Source organism: Netta rufina (assembly GCF_964035555.1).
Source record: "Netta rufina genome assembly, chromosome: 1".
NCBI lineage: Eukaryota > Metazoa > Chordata > Aves > Anseriformes > Anatidae > Netta > Netta rufina.
This window is the reverse complement of record NC_140123.1, coordinates 88,821,375-88,843,331: the sequence shown is the minus strand read 5'-3', so window position 1 is coordinate 88,843,331 and position 21,957 is coordinate 88,821,375. Positions and strand designations below refer to the sequence as shown.

Here is a 21,957-nt window from a genome sequence, read left to right as displayed (position 1 = left end):
TTCTGTCACTGCTAAAAAAACTACCGTTATATCCTCAGTTCTTCCTCATCTATTAACAAATTATGCACCTTCACATTCCTCTAAAAGAAAATCAAAATACAAAATGTGCACAAATGAGATAGTAGAAGATTGTCTTATCTCATTGTTGCAGACTTGTAATGACAAAAAGCCATATAATTTGTCATCATCACAATCAGACAGTCATTATGTTAGGCATTAAATAAAATCTCTACATTTTCACACAGAATTTTTAAAATACTTTTTATTTTATTTTAAAGATACATAGATTGAAAAGGATTCATTGCATTAGAACCTACGCTGTATGAAAAATGTTTGCAGAATGTCTATTTTCACAATTCATTTACACCACACTTCTTTGTGCAGTTATTTTTATGCCAAGGTTTACAGCAAGATTATTGCTTTATATCACAACATAAATCTGTCATAGCCTTGACTAGGACATCACATTCTACTACAATATAAATGACAGTTTACATGGTCTAAGTGGTTGATTCATTTTTCCTCATTTACTGCCATGTTTGACCACAAAGCTCCCCAAGTGCCATTCTCCCCTTGGATACAGATCTTATTTATGTCTAGCGTCTCACTAGCAATGCTCAGCTTGACAAAGAGTATTCCCCACCCCCTTATCCAGGCAAGCATTTTCATCCTTCTCCATACTCAGAACCACCTATGATCAGGGGTTTTGAAGCATGGAAGCTTGCACCACACAAAGCTACAGGCTTTTACAAACGGGAACTTGCAATTATTTCCACATCCAGCCCTGAATGGTCCCACCAGCCCATGAGGAATGACTGTGGAGAAGGACTTTCTCTTGCCTGTAAAAGTAATGACTGACCCCACAGTTGCCTTCTTTGCAGCCTCCAAAAGCCACACCAGATAGGTTAGCCTATTCAGGCAACAACAGTTGATTCCTGTGTTTCCTGGCAAAGGATAAATCAGCCATCTACTCTCAGTAATGTCCCTCTGCAGGCTGTAGCCCACTGCCATCAAATAGCCTCTAATTACACAGCTGCTGCCCTCTTCTTCTTTTAGCCAAGGAAGCTCAAGGCCATCGCTGCCTGTTGTGACAAACACAAACAGGTCCCTCAAGAAGATGAAGGTGTCAGCCATCCCCTGTGCAGGTCCAAGTGGGCATTAGAGGCTTAGAGGCTGTGACAGCCAGTACCATGACGGAGCTGGACTACATGCGGTTCAGCTAATGATGGTAAATTGAATTACAAACCTCCTTCAGCAGGCTGATCTTATTAAGCAGTTAATACTGCATTGTGAATAGTGATGCACTCCTTCACATTGCCAGCTCCTCAGGCAAGGCTGCCCTGAGGGAGGCCTGCACTCCTTCTGCTCCAACCCCACCAGCACAACCAGGTCTGAGGCACAACACAACTGTGGCATGAAGCAGCAAATAAAGGGAGAATTGTTTTGCTCTAGACAAGAGCTTTACCCAACTTTGTTACCCACAGTGAAGGGGGAAAAAAAAAAAAAAACATCAATAGCCATCCACTGCAAGTGTTCCCCGGAGCAAGCCTAGAGGCCTCAACTTTCACATCAGACCTTTGTCCTTATCATCACCAACACCACTTTCAGTCCTGGGTCCCCAGCTTCTGCTAGCAGTCCTTTTTTTTTTTTTTTTCTTTCTTATTTTTTGTGAAAATGTCCATTTCCAAGACCACTTCTACAGAAATACCACTTACCACTTCTAATGAAATAAGGGGGTGAAAGAAAAAGCATTGTACTTCTGACTTTCTAGAACATTAATATTGGTTGGGATATGTGTATACGTATTCTTCATGGATGCTCAATAATTCATACAAAGACTAGTGCTTGTATCATCTTAATCACTCGTATATTTTGGGAATACCTATAAAAATAATTTGTGCTCTACACAAATGGAAGTGAATTCAGATTAAATGACTGTCCTAGTTTCTGGCTTGAGGTTTGAGCTTCATAACTGCATCGACATTCTGAAACAAAAATTGGAGAATGAGACCTAACCATCTTACATTAATGTTATTTTTATGCATTTATAATTATTATTGTCTCTCCTACTGAGCAAATCTTTCTCCTGTTTCTGATGCAGAACTTAAATGAACCGTTTCTATCTAGATAATTGTTTTAGTGGGAAGAGAATCAATGGCATATACACAACATTACATAAAACCAATGTTTGCGGGTTTGTTTTCTCTTGTTTTTAAAGTGGGTTCAAGTTCCATGCTGACTGTAATCATGGTATATTATCTGCATTTTCTTTCCTTTTTCAGTTAGCATGTAGCATACAAAGTAAAAGAAAAAAAAAAAAAAAAGAAAAAAAAAGAAAAAAACAGTCTAACAAAAACAGCCAAGAAATTTTTGAAGAAAATCATGTGGAAGTAGTTATATTTAATACAAAATACCTTAGATATTAGGTGAAGTCATTATATACATTAATTAATGAATGAGCTACTCATATAGATATGTGAGAGGGACTACTTTATGGTTCCATGCTTCTTCCTCTATGATCTCCCAATAAACAGATTAAGTTCATCAACACAGTGCTCAGTTTCAAAGCAGAACATAACCTGTGGAATGAAATACTATAAAATACTCATGAGTTTGGGACATTCGTAGGATACTCACTAGAAAACAACAGTTTTTTTGCTAAATTTATGCAGGAACTCAAACACTTCTATATTTAGGTAAGTTGTCCACAGAGTCTATTTAACTTGTAAGCTAGTATGTTCCTAATGATACTCCAAAGAGCTGGATGAAGTCGGGAATTTAGATTAAGCATGGGTAGACCTTAGACTCTGGAGAAAAGCTAATTAATGCAAATTCTTTAACTGTTTTCTGGAAGCACAAATTAAGAAAAATGTTGGCTTGTACACGTATGTTGTACTACAGGAAAGCTGTTTGCAGCATGTGCTGACTGACCATCCACTAGGTAGAGGTATGACTAATGCAAGCCAATGGTAGAGCTTTTATAAACTGAGTATGTCTATTTAAGCTGAAAGTACTACTTGGCATTCATATTCATTTGTCTTATTCAGCCTATAGCTCTTACTCTGGCTATCAGGTAGGGTTACAGCATGGATGATTACGTGGGTATTAGTTTTCAGTAATAAATGGTCTTGATAGTTAAGCTGTAGTTGGAAAGCTCTCAGTGCAGCATATCATGAGCACAGTAATGTGGATGCATCTTCGTATGCCTTCAGCTGTTTTAAAACGAAGTGGAAAATGATGGTTCGACCACATGATCTTGAAGGTCTCTTCCAACCTTAATGAGTCTATGATTCTATGAGACTATGTCCCTGCCAAGAACTCAGCTCGTGATTATGCACTCTCATTTTTGCAAGACACTTTATCGTTAAACATCTAATTATAAAAATTCCATTTAAGATGGAAAGTCCCAATTTTTAACTTTAATCTTTTTTTCTTTTCTTTTTTTTTTTTTTTTTCTGTAGAAAACAAACAAACAAACATTGGTCAAACAGTGACTGAACATCTAACCTAACACTTACAGTAGAAGAAAGAGATTCACTCCAGATTCCTTTCCCTCTCCACTTGTCCAAGTGTTTCACTTCTTCTTTGGGAAGAAAAATTTGGAAAATATGGCAAGACAAAAGCCTGGATAAAGTGTAGCCTATAAATAAATACACCAAAACATACACACCCATCTTTGCATGCATTCAACTGAATGGAATATTTTCTATAACATAAATTAATTTCAGAGTATTCTCATTAATTAGGGAGACTTATTAAATAAATAGAAATCTGTGACCCTATTAAAAGAAGGTAAACTTGCATGTAAGTTTTTGTTTTGTTTTATTTTGGGGGGAAAGGGGAGAATCTGAAGAACACTTGTATTCTAAAACAATTGAAGTATCTATTTTCAGGCTCCTAATGTGCATAAATATTACTAAGATACTGATGAATTTTCATGACGCGTTGAAACAACATAATTATTTCAAGGATGAAGACAAATTTCCCATTACTGCTTTTTTCTGCTGTAATAACTCAGGCCACCTAAGCATTTTATCTTGCTGAATAATTCTAAAATTGTTTGTAGATATCTAGACACATTCATAATGAAAAATACAGACAGCATTGAGATGCAAAATTGGTTTGTCAGCAGACTGCTCAAAGAACATAATTTCCCTCAATCTATCACTGACCATTTTTCAAGTTAAATTTAAAACACCAACAAACCACATTTTAAGAAGATGCAGGGGGAGCAAAGTGACCTTGATGGCAAGTTTCTCTTTTAGCACCTATGTTTGAAAGCTACTGATGACCGCTTTTGTTTCTTTTATGCAGGGAATGGAGTAGAAAACTTTCTTTTTCATCAACTGCATCACTGCATACAGGTTCGATTTGCCTCATTAAATACTACAACATCTCATTTCATCTTATTAATAAAGACTATCTTATTCTCTCAGTGACAGCAGACCCTAGAATTTGGGAGAAGACTCAGCTCTAACCTTTCCTGACCTTTGAATGATTCATCTTGCAACTTTATATTCTGGTAACAACTCTCATGGGAAAAAATAAAAACAAAACAGTAATATTCTCTTTATGTACACTCAAGGAGAATATCCTTCTTCAGTAACTGGAAATCGTAAGACAATTTATATACAAACCTCAGTCCATTATCCTTAAAAATCCTGAGAAACATCTCTCACTTTTCATGTTCCAATTTCTTTCCTCAAATTCACTAAATCTCTTTTTGAAAGTGTTTTTGAATGTAATTACTGTGTTGCAATGAACTTCTCCATCACCATAAGGTGTTCTTCAAGCAAGTATGACTTTAGTGAAACAGGAGAAAACGGGTTTTAAATATTATTTGGCAGTGAGGAGATAATTCAGAGTTGCTTGTGGCCAAAGACACTTGTTGAAAAATTAACAGAGAGAGATTTTAGTATTAAACCAACTGGTATCTTAGTCTTTCAGCTACCATCATGCTATCATGCAATTTTTTAATTAGTTCAGAAAATAATACACACCCTTAAAAAAAAAAAAAAAAAAAAAAAAAAAAAGTATTTTGAAATGACCTGATCTTCAAATCAAATTCAGCATACTTGCAATTTGCCTTCATCTTTTTTTTTTTTTTTTTTTCAGATTTCTTTTTTTTTTTTGGTAGCTGGACATAAGCCTACCATAAATGTTAAATCAATGATGACACTTCATCACAGGCCATGTTACAGAACATGCTGTACTACAGATATCCCAACTTCCTGTCCTGTGAGTGGACAGGCAGGACTTGAGATGCTCAGAGGAAAGGAAAGATCAACATGCACTAAATGAAGTAACTGACAGAAGCTGGCCGATATTATCCACACTTTCCTTTATTACTTGATCTTATTTGTTTCAGCAACAATTTTGGATTATTATTTGTGTAATTCAAGGGATTTCTCCAGCAAATCCTGCAGTACTTGTCAACAACTCCTTCGTTAAATACACTCAATACCCAGTATCCAAATTTCTTTAGTGACACCAGATGAAACACAGCAGGCTTCCCAAGAGCTCAGAAATGTTCTGAATGTATTCCTGCAGGTAAAGGAGATGTCTGTATAGTGTATTGTACCAGTTACTGCTACCACCATCACCTTCAGTGGAAGGTGATAGACATAAGACATTAATAAGACATTAATAATAAGACATTATTGGGAACAATAATAAGATAATAAGATAAGATAATAAGATAAGATAATAAGATAAGATAATAATAAGACATTATTGGGAACAATTTTGGCAGAACAACCAAGAACTAGTATAGCACCAAAACCAGAAAAAGTTCATCAAGGCCATGAATCCTTCCCAGTGTCTTTTAAGGGTCTCACAGCATGTACAACAACATACATATATTATATCGGGTGCTAGTGTCTATGCTGGTATCAATGTGAACCTAATTCATCAAGGTTGCTAAAAGAAAAGGATGAATTAAAAAAAAAAAAAAAAAAAAGGAAAAAATTCCTAGCACGCATTCACATATTGCAAAGCCACTAAGAGAGTAAAACAACTCAGTTTAACAGACTCAAACACCATATGCAAATAAATGCTAACTAGCTAAGTTTTGTTCCTTCCTGTCTTTCGTTTCCTACTCACGAAACATAACTAAGAATCTCTTAACACGATTTCCTTTTTTTTTTCCCTTGCCTTCTGCCTTCCAGTCTTGCTAAAGGCCCTCTTTCTATTAACTTAATCAACTCCTTTTTCAAATGTAATTCAAAAACCCTAAAAATCCCATTTTTCCTTGCATTTCTCACTTAAGTGAGACAGAGAAAAGCAGAAATGAAAGAATTTAAACTAGAGTTATGCACAGTGAATGGATTTAACTGAACTACCCGTCTCCAGCATTCACCTCTACACTGTCCATACAGAAGATAATCTCTTTGTGTTCTCCTAGGAGCATAAAAAGCATTTTAGAGATCATTAACTTCCATTATGGCCCTGCAAAAGCACTAGATATGAAAGAAAAGAAAGGACAGGAATAGATTTCAATTTAGTATTGATATCGAACACCAATGATACCTTAGCATTTTAAACAAATCACTCCACAGTCTATAATAACTTAGATGCAGGCTTCTAATGGAATTGGTTTCCTACATGATTGCTAGGACCATTGCTTGGCATACAGAATGCAACACAATCACGAGAAACAGCTGTGGCATACATTTTGAGAATTTTCCCTACCCGTTTTTCAGCCGCAAAACAGGATGTACTTTACTGATGTCATCATTCCTGAAAAAAGTTTAACCAAACGTTTTTTAAAACAAGATTCTGCAACCTCTCCAAATTATATCAATAATTCGTTTTCATACCACCTAACCTAATCTTTTTCACTGCAATTTAAGTATCTCACTGCTTTTCTTATCCATAGTCAGTATATAGAAAAGCCTACATGCATCTACAATGCAGCTACCTTTGTACATTCAAAACTCAGTTATTTTCATTTTTTTTCCTTGCATAGGTTCTGACTGCCTCCATTACTCTGTACACAGCATGTCCTAGGCTTGTGATCTTTATTTTCTACTGAAACTTCTCCAGCTGACCAGTATGATGTGTGCTACTGTGCTGGGTCTGTCTGGGATGGAGTTAACTTTCCCTGCAGCAGCCCACACAGTGCTGTGCTCTGCACTCGTAGCTAGAACAGCACTGGTAGCACTCCAGTGTTGTGTCTGTTGCTGCATAGTGCTGGCACCGTATCAGGACTCCCTCCAAGCCCCCAGGAGCCAGCAGGCTGGGGGTGGGCAAGTGATGGGGAGGGGACATCACCAGGGCAGCTGACCTAAACTGACCAAAGGGATATTCCATACCATGTGGGGTCACACAGCAATACAAAGAGGGGTTCTCGTGGTGAAAGGGCCTGTCCTCCTGAACAACTGTTACATGTATTGAGGCCCTGCTTCCCAGGACATGGCCAAACATCGCCCAATGATGGGAAGTAGAGAGGAATATTTTTCCTCTCTCCCTGTGCTTCTGCACGGCCTTTTTTTCTTCTTTCTCCTTCTTCCTTTTCCCTTTAATTAAATCATCCGTATCTCAAACCTTGAGCTCTTTGTGTTGTATGTTCTCCCCTTTCTTCTTTGAGAAGGAGGAGTGAGAGAGCGGCCATGGTGGAACTCAGCTGCCCACCCAATTAAAACCACCACAGCTACGCAAAATGGGGCAAAGTACTCCTAACAAAACAGGACTGTATCATGTATTTTGTAGACTGTAATTCTGTTTGACATCCTGTGTGATGGAGGACTTTTCCACAGTGGCAGAAAACTGTTGATCCATGTTCAGCTTTTTATTCAGTACAACATCCAGATTCATTCTTAAGGAACAGCTGCATAAGCTATTTTTATTTTTCTCATTCTGTGTTGCTGCAGCTGTCTTTGCCCAAGTGGTACTTGCACGTGCCCACAGGGAGCCACCATTTACTTTTACGTCAAACATCTTCTCTAAATGGTATCACTTTGAACCCCAAGTCAGTCCTTCAACATGTCTGCAACACCTCACAATTTCATGTCACCAGCAAATGTAATTGGTAAACTCATGTGCTGCATCATCTAAGTCCTAAACTAAAACACCGACCAGTAAAAACCCAGTGAAAATTCTGCTCTGTATCACTGCTTATAATGAAACGCTCTGAGAACAGAGCTTCGTAGTTCTCCAGGCAGGTATGCAATCACACTGACATAATTTGTTTTGGGGCACAGTCCCCCTTGTTTATGAGCTTTTGAGAACAGTATGAAAGAAGGTTCACTAAAGTCAAATTATAAGACATCTACAGATCCTCCTCTATCCATGAGGTCTCTCATCCTATCAAAGAAGGAAATTAAATTGCTTTTGACATTATTTGTTTTTGAGCCAGCTCTTACTCATCATCCTGTCAGCTTCTCTCAGCTTTCAGACAGTCATGATCATTTGTTTCAGTATTTTTAGAGAAGTTAAAGGTAATCTGACAGGGCCAACAAATCCCTTGTTCTTCCTTTCTTTGTATTTTAAAGAATAACATTTTATTTGCCATTCTCCATTCTGTCATCTCACCTGAGCCCCATCATTTCTGAAAGGCACAACACCCAGGTCACCTCAGGAACTGGCTGAAGCAAACCACAAGGAGTAGTTTTTCAACATTTCACAAAATCAAGTACTTGAACATGATTCATCTTAAAAGAGGTGAAACATTGTTCACTGGTTGCATCCCCCACTGAATGCAAGAGAAGTTTAAGGGATCTAACTAATAACCCTTAGAGGTTAGCCTTCTAAAGCTGAAGTTAGAGGACACAAACCCTAAACTCCATGTCCTGCTGCATTAATTCTTCATTAATTGTCTAGGTAGCCAAAGTCTGACATAACTACTATTTTGGATTCACTTTTTGATACAGCTTACAAAAAGCTTTACCTTCCTGATATTAGTTTGATAGCCTTTAAAAAATGAACAAACAACAAAAATCCCACTCCCTCTGTGACATTACTGATTCTTCCCCTTTTAACATAATTATTTTATCACATCTTTTCCTGATGTATGTAATTCCCTTATGGGTGTAACAACATCCAGTTCTTACATCACGATACTTAACTGAGTCCTATTGCACAATACACCTCTCCTTTCCTTCATGGTTATCTTGCTGAGTCAAGCTACGAAATTCCATATTACTATCCCAATAAAGGGCAATATTCCTTCAAGTATATATGAAGTAAATACACATATTTTTGAACATATAAAATCTCTGTTTATTCATTTGATATCCTGTGTTAAAATACCAATTATCTGCTTTTCAGCACTGTGTTCTTCTATCCTCCTCCATTCTCTGTACTTAACATTCTAACAGTGAGAAATGTGAAGATTAATCTACTTCCTTTTGTTTTACCTCCCACCATGGCACAGCTTACTTTAGAACTCTCTCTAATTCTGAACAACCAGGGGGGAAAATATTGTAAATACACCCTTCTCCCTTTATGCAGAAATGCTCAGTTACTGTAAACACAGTGAAAAGCAAGGATAAAACCATGCCTTGAAATGCTTGGACTCACGATTTTTACATCTCTTTCTTTACAAATCCACCTACCACATCAGTTAGAATGTACCATCCTCGCTTATTCTTAATTTTGTTTTGTTAATTTTCAATTACAAGATTCTTACATTTATGTCTTACTGTGAATAGACTGTCACTGTTTTGTAACTGATTTTCAGAGCACTGCACACCAACGACCTAGTATATGTGATGCTTGCAGCTTTCTTTAGAAAGCAAGCTAGTTGAAACTAACTTGGAACTAGAAAAAAAGATACTGCAAAATAGTGCAGCAAATCAAAACAGCAGAAAGCTTCTTACCTTGTTTATCTGCTATGCATATACTTGTATGCTAAGAGGAGATAGAACTAACACCAGCGTAAAATTACTTACGGAGAATTAATCTCTAAATGTATCCATAAAAACTGCACAACTTACGCGATCTTAGCACACACCGAGCATTTCCAGTGCCCATCAGCTCCCACGACACGACACTTAGTGCACACTCTAAGTTTGCAGGTTTGGCACAGGTCTCCTCTGTCAAAGATTAAGCCCAGGCTTTTCTGACAGCGAATACAGACTCTGCTGTTGTCTTGTTGACAGTGTCGGTTTCCACCTTTCCTTCTCACTTCCAGAAGTTCATTTTTCAGTTTCCTAGAAGGAAGAAAATAAAGGGCTTGAATTTGGAGATACATCTGATTTTTGCATGGTATTAGGATGAAACCTTTTGGAGATCAAGCAACATTTCCATCTTCCTGTGATTTGTAAAAACTTTCTAACCAATTAAGATTTAGCACTAAGAACAAGACACAAATAAGGACAATGTAACTGTATTTTATATATTAACTGTATTTCTAACACACACGTGGCAAAGAAGAATACATCTATCCTCAACCTCTCAGACATAAAGCCAAGAGGAAAATATGCAGCCTTGAGGTTGGTGTGCAGACAGCTGAGCAGTTCTGAACCACTGGCAAACCATCTTTGCCTGTCCCTCATCAATAATTCAAGTCATGCTGAGCCCAGGTTGACTGCAGCTCAAAACTGGGACTATTCTGTGCTTCTACGTTAGAAAAAGAAAATCTTTCCTGTAACTAGTGTGCATTTAATACTCTGCCAGAGTAGAGTTAGCTAGGAAAACAAATGCAATTCTGCACTGGCCATTCAAATCTTGAAAGAAAACAAAAGCAAGCACCTAAATAGATGTAGCATCACAGCATAGCACCACTAAATTAAAAAAAAAAAAAGGGGGGGGGGGGGGGAGAGAGAATATCAGTTTAAATAATGCAACTTGAATGCTACCAGTTCCAACCACTGACCCTGAAGGATAAAGGTATCTGCATTTAAGACCTGCTTTATAGACTGCAATTTCAAGGGTGCACGAGTCAAGTCCTTAAGGGAAAAATAACCATGTGTGAAAAATAACTACTACAACATTCCCAAATAAAAATAACAATAATAATAATACTATCTAGGGACTTAAGCAGGACTCCGTCATAACCCAGACCTCTCACTAACAGCTCCTTGTACCTCTGTTCCTGACCTCTACTCCAGAGCTTTCCCTCCCACACCAGAGCCTTGAGCTCTCACCCCTCACACCCCAACCCACAGAACCATCTAGGCTGGAGGTCACATAGCTTAAACTGGTGCTCAGAGCATGGCCAACAAGAACAGGTTGCTCAAGGCCCCATTCAAATGAACCTTGAGTAACTCCAAGTGAAGAGAGCACACAATGTCTCTGGACACCGGTCCCACAGTCCGACCAACTGTATGATTTTCTTTACAAAACAAGGAGTGGAATAAAAAAGCTTCCAAATATCTAATCAGAATCTCCCATATTCCAGATTGTTCACAATGCTTCTTGTTCTTTTACTGTCGTGGAGACCAGAACAATTTTGTTCCACTACAGGCCTGAGAGCAGCAGCAGTTGAAGACAGCCACCAGGTCTTGCCTTTGCCTTAATGCTGAGCAAACCCATTTCCTTCAGCCTACAAGATGTAGAAGGGGCTCCAACCATCCTTATGGTCCTCCATTGAACACGCTCCAGTGTGTCAGCGTTTCTCTTGTACCAGGGAGCCCCCAGCTGGAAATTCTCTTCCCGTTATGGTCTCACAAGTGCTCAGCAGAGGGGATAATCATTAGCTTCAACTGCTAACGTACGCCCTGCATGGGGTCAAATTTGCTACGTCCTCTCAACACACCTCAGCAGAAGCTCTGTCCACTCAACCCCCAGGCTCCTATTATCCTCTCAGTTTTCTCAATACATCCCTGCCCACCCCAGACTCTCTCCTGACTTTCCCTCTGTCGAAACCTCTCTCATTTCAAGTTCCTCTGCCTTTTCAAACACTTTCCATGCTCCAATCTACCCCAGAAGATCCCCTTTCCAGGGCCCCAGTTCAGCAGTGCTTAGTTCCCTTGGCTTTATGCAGCTGGGTATTGCTGTCTCCCCATCCCATTCCTTTCCATGCTGTCTTTCATGCACTGCCACCAGCCTCCAGGGCCCCTCTGCCATGAAGCACTGCAGCTAACTGGACTCACCATCTCCACACATACCTCAAGAGAGATTTAAAACACCTGGTTACCAGTTTCACTTAAGGATCAGTGAAAAGGTCAGGAAGAAAAAGACCTTGTGAAAACAAAACCAATAAGAGGTTATGGGCTGCAGCCCCAGTGAAGGAGGCTGAGTGCACTGTGTAGGTCACCAGGGGCTAAGCTCTGACAGCAGTGGGTTATTTGTGGCTACGTGGCCTTGTTACAGGGATGGCTGGCATTTTGCTTCCCACTGGGGTATCCAGGAACGAGAGCTGCTCTGCAGCCACCTGGTCCACAGATGCTCAGCCACAGACAGCTTTTCAGAAGGGCATGTCCCATTCCTCTGGGTAGTAACTACAAATCCTGGCAGGCATTTTCCTCTGCTGGTCTCTACTCAGAAGTGATTTCTTCTTCATGCAAGGTTCAGCTTTGGATTCTCCTTTTCCATGTTCAATCCAGACAGACCTTCTCCCATGCCATAGACCTCAAGAGTTTGTCCAGTCTGAGCTTTTCTAGCTGTTCTTGCGGTTCATTGATTGCATCTCACTTCTCTCTACCTCCTGCAGAGATACAGATAGCTACAGGTCCATGTCCAATTTCTCCTAAGTAGTACAACCATCAGCCAGCCACTAAGGCATATTTAGTTTCACTCATCTTCCCCCAAACCTGAAAAAAACAAAAACAAAAAACAAACAAACAAAAAAAAACCGCCCTCTGCATCAATGCTGAGTTTACGCGGCAAGGTGTTGGAAGCAAGGGACCATTTATCCTAACAAACAAACAAACCATCAGGGACTCACTGCATTTCAGGAACTCTATGGACACTGACGTTATCTTTTTAGTACCTAGCAGTGTGTCCCTCAGGCTGGATCCTAGCATCTAATGTCAAAACAAAACCTTCACTGAACTCCTTTCATTCTGGCCTCCCTGCCTACTCTCCACCCCAGCTTTCAGGTCCCTCCTTAACAAGAAGCATCACCGAGCACAACATATTTGTTTTAAATAGTTACAATTTTAAATAAGGAAATCTCTCTCCCCCCAAACCAACAAGCAGAGATTTTTAAACAAGGTGCTTTCTTTGAGAGCAACATGTTGAGAAATACTTATCAGTGTTTCAGAGTTCCTTTGGCATTACAAAGGCATTGTTCCTATTATCTTGTTATTATTGATGGTGGCCACAACAGTATTTTCATCTCTTCATGCGATACAAAATCTCAAATTCTTATCAGATGCTGGTTGATCTACCAACACCATGAATTTTGAAAAGCGTGATTTGTTAGTTTTTGAATACAGATCTGCCTTCAAGGACTATCAGAAAACCAAAATACATGTAAAATAAATCAATCCACAACTTCCCTGCTCACTGAAACATGTAAAATACAAAAATTAAAATGCAAGCAAACAACGTATGGACAGATATACTGAATCTGAACTATGGGATTCCCTAAACCACTTACTGAATTGAACTACCGATTGACTGTAACAAATATGTTTGTATCTTATGAAAATAAAGAACAAAATGTCTTGAGGGCCAGAAAGATTAGAAGGCAGTAGGTGAGTCATCTGAAAAAAAAATCCATCCTCATAACAGCCACAGCCTAGTTGCACCAGCTACATAATACTGAACAGGGATTGCATGTGCGTAAGTACGTACGTGGTAAGTCAAGCACGTAGCTGGCCTGACTTGCCGATAGATACCCTTTATCTCCCCAGTATGGGAACCAGCTGTACCGTAAACATCCAATTTCCTTTTGCTATTCAACATTTGAGCACTCCTTATTTTTAAAGGAACCTAATTAATCATGCAGTTAGACATTTTTAATCTCAAATATTAAACAACAATCAACCTTTATTGATCCTCTCCTAGTAATATTATGAAATCAGAGAATCACAGAATGATTTGGGTTGGAAGATCACCTGGTTCCAACCCCCTGCCATGGGCAGGGACACCTCCCACCAGCCCAGGCTGCCCAAAGCCCCATCCAGTCTGGCTTTGAACACCTCCAGGGATGGGGCACCCACAGCTTCTCTGGGCAGCCTGTGCCAGCGCCTTACCACCCTCTGAGTAAAGAATTTCTTCCGAATATCTGATCATAGAGTCATTCAGGTTGGAAAAGATCTCTAAGATCATCTAGTCCAATCTTTAACCTAGTAAAATAATTTAAATCTACCCTTTTTTAGTACAAAGCCATTCCCCCTTGTCCTATCACTAGTCTCCCTGACAGAGTTCCTCCCCAGATTTCCTGTAGGCTGCCTTTAGGTTTTGTAAAGTAGCTGTAAGGTCTCCCTGGAGCCTTTGCTTCTCCAGGCTGAACAATCACAGCTTTCCCAGCCTTTCTTCACAGAAGAGGTGCTTCCACCCCCGATCATCCTTGTGGCCCTCCTCTGAAGACTGCTTCTAATAGGTCCATGCCCATAGTAAACAGAAAATAAACTCTGCAGAAGCCAGTTTAATAAGTTATTGGAGAAAGAGTCCTATAATACACTGAAGTTTCTAAACTGTCTATAATAATAGCTGTTTGACGTATGATAGATATTAAGAAGAAAATTGTTACTGGCAAGGATAGTAGAATATTTTGCCATTCCTCTAGCTGTGAATTTATATTAAGATCTCTCTCCTGTTTGACAAAATATAGAAGTGCATTGAAGAAGAGTTTTGTTGTAACTAGTATTCCAGGCAGCACTGAATGACTTAATCTGAACTCTTCCATATGGGGTCTAAAATACCTTACAGAGTATCAAAGCAGGAGACAAAGAAGACAACCTACAGCAGATTTAAGAAATGGCTCATATCCCAAATTAGGTCCATCGAAAAAGTCAACATGAAAAGCCGAGGCCTTGAAAACATGAGGAAAAAAACATGCAGGCAGCAAAGCCAAGGAATGGTGAGCAGTCACAACCGTAGGCTCTGTCACCAACTGCCTGCAAGAGGCACAAAACAGCCCCTGAAAGAGCCTGGCCCTTCCCTACCGACTGCCTCCTGGCTCTGCGCATCAAAGGTGCTCGTTCCCTCGCAATTGCAGCCTCCAGAGACGTAACATCACAAACCCTTACCATCTTGCAGAGACGAAGAAGTGAAGAGAAGCCTTAAGAGAGACATTTTTCTTAATGTGCTTTACCTCAGAGAACATTTATTCCCGAGTTTAGAAAAGTTGAACAGTTATACTGCTCCACAAGGTGAGACAGGCACTGCTCAAGCCATTCACTTAAACAAATGTCATCGCTGTAAGCATGATCTACTTGCTTTGACTCAGGTAACTCATTTCTTTCAAGCCCTCCCCCCTCCTTTTTTTTTTTTTTTTTAATTTCAGTAGGATTTTGGAAAACATTTAAAAAAAAAAATCTACTTCACAGCTACTTTTTTTTTTTTTTTTTTTTTTTTTTTTTTGATATGCACGATAGGAAGCATGGAATACATGATTCCTCAGTTTGATTTTTAAAATTGCTCCTGCATCTTCCTTCTCCTCCCCCTTTAAAAAAAAAAAAATCTTAAAAGATATAGAGCAACAGAATTCAAGTATTCCTACATTCAAGTATTCTTAATTTTATTTTGCTATTCTAAATTTCCCAGAGTTCAAGCAGTGTAAAAAATTGCATTAAAAAAAAAAAAAAAAAACTAAAAAACTAAAAAACAGAAACTGCTCTCACTCAACTATAATTGAAGACCAAAGCAGGGAAAGAAAAAAAAAGTTTAAACATATGAAATTGCTCCAATCTTTTCAATGGCTTTAAACTAGAAGAGGATTTAGATTAGATATAAGGAAGAAATTCTTTACTCTGAGAATGGTGAGGCCCTTGCACAGGCTGCCCAGAGAAGCAGTGGGTGCCCCATCCCTGGAGGTGCTCAAGGCCAGGCTGGATGGGGCTTTGGGCAGCCTGGTCTGGTGGAGGTGTCCCTGCCCATGGCAGGGGGGTTGGAACTGGGTGATCTTCAAGGTCCCTTCCAACCCAAACCATTCTAGGATTCTATGAATCTTGCACCTGTTCATCAGAAAGTTATGTTTCCTGCACTAGTGGGTCCCCACATTCTCCATTTAGAGCTGGGCAGCTGCTAACTCAGATGCAAGGCAATTTTTTTTATTTTTTTTTCTGAGCAGAAAGTGGTAAAAACAATTCCTGGAGCTGTGGAGAAAGGAAATTTCTTCACCAGACTGATTCCAAATGCCTTCTGTAAATGCAGCCAGATTCCCTTCACTGTCTGACATGATATCTGGAAAGTAACAGTAAATATTTTTGACAACGCAGAAAATGATGAGTTATTACCATATTTACATTGGCTTCTCCTTGCATTGTAAAAATATAGCCATTTGAGTATCTAAAATGTGTTAGGCACTTGTTTTACAAGCAAAGATTTCCACATTTTGCTTATAGAACAGGGATTTTTTTTAATGATAAAAACTGTCTTAAGGATATCTGAGTATGGAGGTGTACTGGTGACAATGAAAAGGGGATGACAAAGAGTGAATGTGCAAAGGAAAAGAACTGGAGCAATGAATAGCAGAATGGAAAGGAGGCATGGGAACTGAAATTACATTGGAGGGGAATAACAACACCTTCCACAGATGAACGTTTTCATGACCTTTCTTCACCCTCTCCACTAAAAACTATTACCAAAATTAAAAAAACAAAACACACACACACACACCCCAACAACAATACACCACCCCAAATGCACAAATTGTCTGTTGGTTTCTCACTTACCTTCAATAAAGTCAATTGCAAGCAGAGTATAAGAATATCAGAGTTAACCACCATCAGAAATTCTTTCAGCAACAGAACAAAGAACAATGGAGAGCAAAACAGGCACCTCTACCCTTAGAGTACCAGCAACAGGAACTACTTTATTTTGAAAAGTCTCTGGTTCAAAGAGTAACAGTGTGTTAAAAAAAAAAATAATTTACTTTTCAAAAGTCACAGATGCCAGACACACAACCTCCCTTCTTCTCATCCTTCCCATATGGATGAACAATATGCTTTAACATGTGAACTCTTCCCTTAAGATATTATTTATAATCAGTGTTACAAAAAACACAGACCATATACCATACTATATACTGATTTATAATCATTTTGTGCTTACAAACAAGTCCAAATATATAATCAGCAGGTAAGTCACTTACCACTCCTGTTACTCAGACTGAAAAAAAATAAAATCGCCAAAGTATTTGCCTGTAGTTACCACAGGGTGGTATCCATGCTAAGTTTCTCCTATACTGTAATGGAGTTACTATGTTAAATTGCTTCTGACTGATAAGTAGATGCCATTTTAGTTAAGCGAAGAGACAGGAATGTCAACTTTCTTTGGCTATACAGAACTGAGGTTGATGCAATCCTTGTACACCTTCTGGAAACCTAAACACAGGGGGAATGATTTAGGTAATTACTCAATAAGGCCTTACTCTTGGAAGAAATTGGCATGTTCCTTCTTTGTTTTCTCAGTTCAGCAACTGTTAGACTGGTGTCTCCTCTTCTAAAAGCCTGGCAACTCACAGCTTGGCTTTGTAAACAGTGACACGAGCCTTTGTATTTTAAAAGCTGTCTAGGAACACAGTCAAGGTGAGAAAGCAGTGTACATTAGCAGCAAGCGTGTCATGTGCGTTTGTTCTGTGGTAGCATATTCATATTGAGGTGAAGTGCTAGCTCCAAATGCTTCAAGTGTCACAGGCATCAGACCCAGTTGCTTCCATAACACCACAGCTGGGGAGGATGCAGCAGGGCACATAAGTAAACCAAGAAAGAGATGAAATGCAGCTGCTACAGGACATGCCTCCCTTTCAGCACATAGATCCTTCTAATGGTTTAGTTTTCATTTCATGATGTCATATGGGTTTGCATAAAAGGGGTCTTAAAAGAACAAAACTTCAAAACCAGTAAAACAATAGGAAAAAATATACATTTCAGTCAAGAATATTCAGTTCAGAGTTTATTCACTGACATACTCTGGATGCAGATTTCACTCTGGATACTAATTTCTCCCAGCAAGTCAGATGTTCAACCCTACATTTTCTCCCCCACTATGCTCCATTTCACTATTTGTAGCTATTTTAGCTCTGTGTGATTGAATGATTTGACCCTAACAATCTTGTCTTAAAAACCATCATGATGACTACTCAACTGATATCAAATGTACAGTAGAGCAATATTTAAGACACTGTAGGCTATTTTCACAAGTAATCTGCAACTTTAAATCCATATTCAAACAAATTTTCCAGTGACATACAACATGCACTTTAAGAACACAACTAAATCCTAGTATTTATTAAAATGGGTTACTTTTTTTATTACATTTTTATAGTATCAAAACTAGACCACAGAAGGCATACATGTTGCCTTCTGTGTTTTTCTCACACGTAGGTGAAATATTTATACATCTTATCAAAATATCAGAACAGCCACCTGCATTCCAGAACAGAAGCATGAGCAGAGTGAATATAACTCCTAACAATTTCATTACTAGGACGTCCTCCTACACTTACTGTTGCTTTCACACTGAATAGAGACTTGTAAAGAAAGACACTGTAAGGAGTTGATACCGCTTTTTTGTTTGTTTGTTTTAAGAGGAATCAAGGTATTATTACTGTGTTGTGTTTGTTGTTGTTGTTGTTTTGTTTTTCCTGATGGCTTTTGAAGACATGGGCATAGAAAAATAAAATAAAATGAAATAAAAAGTTATCAACACAGATTCAGAGTACAGCAGACAAATAAAAATTCTTCAGTATAGACTAGGAGCAAGTATCTTGCCAGAATGAAAAAAATGCATTAAAAAAATAATACAAAAGGGCTTGTTCTTCTGAAAAGTACTTCAATAAAATATGTAACAGATTGCACCAAATGGAATTTCAAAGACAACACATGTTCCTCTGAAGTATACTTATGAGACATAATTAAAGAAATCCTTGCCAAGTTGTATTCAGAAAGAAAAATTATGAAGCCTCCCAGGAAGCAGTTACCCACCCAGCTTTTTATAGTTTGCATATCTTGGAAGCCATTTACAGACTCCATTCCACCCTTATCAGACACAATATGTTCCAGTGACAATACTCCAAAAATGCCCTAAATGTAAAACCAACTGGTTAGTATAGGTGCCAGAATTATGTATGAGCCTAATACCAACACCTGAGTTATCCTAATTAGCATCACATTTCAGATGAACTTAATTTCCAACCTTTTCTTAAGGTGCTCTTTCCATTTGCACTGAAGCACAGATAACCCTAATGCCACCGGTCCCTTAACTGAACCAAGTCCTGCAGAGGTGCCTTTGGTTCTCACTAGGTTTGGCAGAGTGATTTTCAGTACCACAAAATAAAGGAACAGGTAAGTAGCATTTTTTAAGACATCATAAAGAAGAAGAAACAACAACAAAAAACACACAAAATTTTTAACTCACCTATTACTGCCATGTCCTACTTGAGACTGGTACACAGCAATAATAGGAAAGAAAGGTTTGGGAGGGTTGGGAAAGCTAGTGACCTGTTACACTCTTGCTCTTAATACTGAAACCTTTGATAGATGGCTGATACATGGCATACATTTCTGAGGCCAGTGCCTTCTAAAACAAAAAACTTACTTTGAAATGCTTATCCCATTACAAAACAGAGCACAATGCCTAGAACAAACAGTGCTCCATCTGTTTTCTTGTGTTCTGTTTTCTTCTTCGTCTGACAAACGATGGAAGAGGTTAAACAATTAATTTGCCCACTCCATCATGAAGAAATTCCCTTTCTTGCCACTCCTGCACCAGGACAGGCACACCAGTTTTAGCCCACTCCATTTAGATAAACCACTGTGCTTGCCCAGTTCAAAGGGCTCCACACCAGCAGGGTCACTGCACTTAGACTGGGTTATCTCAAGAGAAGAAGCCTTCCAAAACCAGTGGCTAACTCTGCATATTTTCCCAAATAATAGTTTTGTACAAAAGAAGCCTCAGCAGCACATGCCTAAAAGGCTTTTTTAGGAAATCAAAGGGAAGAACAATGCAGCCTGGCCTTGGAGTTCATGGACAGAAACCAGCAAATGCTGGAAATCTTCCCTTTGTAATCCATTATGCTTGGCAGCCTCGAGTGTGACACCAAGTGCTGCACATTATCCACACTGAGCCTGTTTCTCAGAACCGACACTAGATAAAAAGACAGCAGAGAGAAGTGATGGGAAGCAGCAATAACATACTGGAAAAGCATTTGAACTTTTGCAGAACTGGTACTTTGCTGAACTAACTGAATTTAAGTCATCATCTGAAATAACAGAAGCTCATACTGCCTCCCCAAGTTGTTCTCTCAACTCTGATTTTACCTTTTTTTCTCAGAAAAGAACACATGAGCTCTATTAACACCCCCTGAAGTCTCTATGTTGCCCATCAGTTTGTTCTGAACCACACCTGAGACCTTCAGTTTTATTCTTCAATTTATTAGTAAATCTAAGCCATGTGAAAAATGAAGTGTCCCTCCTCCTTTGTAAATACTGCAAGAGAAAGAAAAAGGTTGTTATCACACATTTCCCCTGTGTTGTATGGCCCTCCTGTATACAGCCACACACGCACACACACGTTCTCTCCCTGTGACACCTCACAGTATCCCCCTCCCACACAAAGACACAATGCATACAGCTGCTCTCAGAGGACAAAGCTTCAAGAGCCTGACTAAAACCTTCCATTCACGTGGGAAAAATTTAGCCAAACCAGGCAAAATCTACAGAATCTGAAATTCAAAAACCACTGCTGTATATTCTCGCACTTGTTGCCAGCATAAGTGTTAAGCTCTCAAGGACACTCTGAACATGTCTACTAGAAAATAAAGTATTTCATTTCTAGGAAAATTAAACCATCTTTTATTTTAGTGAAACACATTTCTAGTATTTGAAAGATGTTCTTGAATTCAGGGCATCCATGCAGAAACCCAGCTTATATATTCATTTCCTTGAGGCTAATTGAACATTTGAGAGAATGAAAACGAATTCTGGGATTTTAAACGTAGTACTAATATCAAGCAAGAGAATTTGGATGTACTTTTAGAGTAAGCACTCAGTTTTCATTACACCGTATTTCCATTACATTTTAAGCTTTCTACAAGCTTATGAAAATCGAATGGCAGCTTTCCAAGAAATACTGTAGTTCTAAATGTTATTAAATTTGAACTATGAATAGGCAATACATTGCAAATTAGACTTATTATTGATTACCAGGACAAAAATGATTACCAGGACAAAATCGCTAGCCTTCTTACAGTTCCCTACATCCATACATAGCCTGGGATTGAAGTTTGAGGTCTATTAGCTTTCTTACTCTTTTGCTTTGAAGCAATGGACACATCAAAATCTTCCATTGACAGAAGGCCACACAAGCAAGCAATTTTCTTTCTTTTAACACATTTTGCCTTCTAATTAACTGTGCCACCTCACAAAACTGATCATTCTCCCAAGACATTTAGAAAATCTTCACTGAGGGCCATATAAATATCTACACCAGCGAATTATTTTTTAAAGAACAATAGTAAAAAGGGTTACCTTATCCTTTTATCTTCAACTTTTTTCAGATATTCATCTCTCTTCAATACTCCCAATATCATTTCCCTTTCGTGTTCCAACAAAAATGACAGATTGATGATCTCTAAGTGCTTCGCCATGATTTTCCAATGAGTCCTCTGTCCAAGCAATTCTTCCAGTGAATTATTTGCACAAGTCCAAAGACTCTTTTGTGTCCCAGTTACAAGATTCACAGTCAAGGTATTTTGAAAAATGCTTCTTTAAGTTAACCAGGTGTCAAAGCTGTATTGTTCTGCTTTCCAGCTACACAAGAAATAAAGGTTTCCCCTTTGCTTCTTCCTCAAAAAAAGACAGTAATTTTCCTGGTTGCTGAGTGCCCTTGTGTCCTGGCTGATGCTTTCTGGCACACTGCAGGCCTTCAGTCTGTATTCAGAAACAGCCGCAGAATCAA

General features: G+C 38.7%; 1 protein-coding gene across 1 annotated transcript in view; it reads right to left on the bottom strand.

The window, feature by feature from the left end:
• The window catches only part of SYTL5 (synaptotagmin like 5), a gene marked incomplete at both ends in the record, with an annotated part of 54,600 nt that extends 32,954 nt beyond the window's left edge, over positions 1–21,646 (bottom strand). The window contains 2 exons of the mRNA XM_084306412.1: positions 9,936–10,151; positions 21,528–21,646. Of these exons, the coding sequence (XP_084162538.1) occupies positions 9,936–10,151; positions 21,528–21,646 (335 nt within the window). The remainder of the gene's footprint in view (positions 1–9,935; positions 10,152–21,527) is intronic.
• Positions 21,647–21,957: the final 311 nt, after the last annotated feature.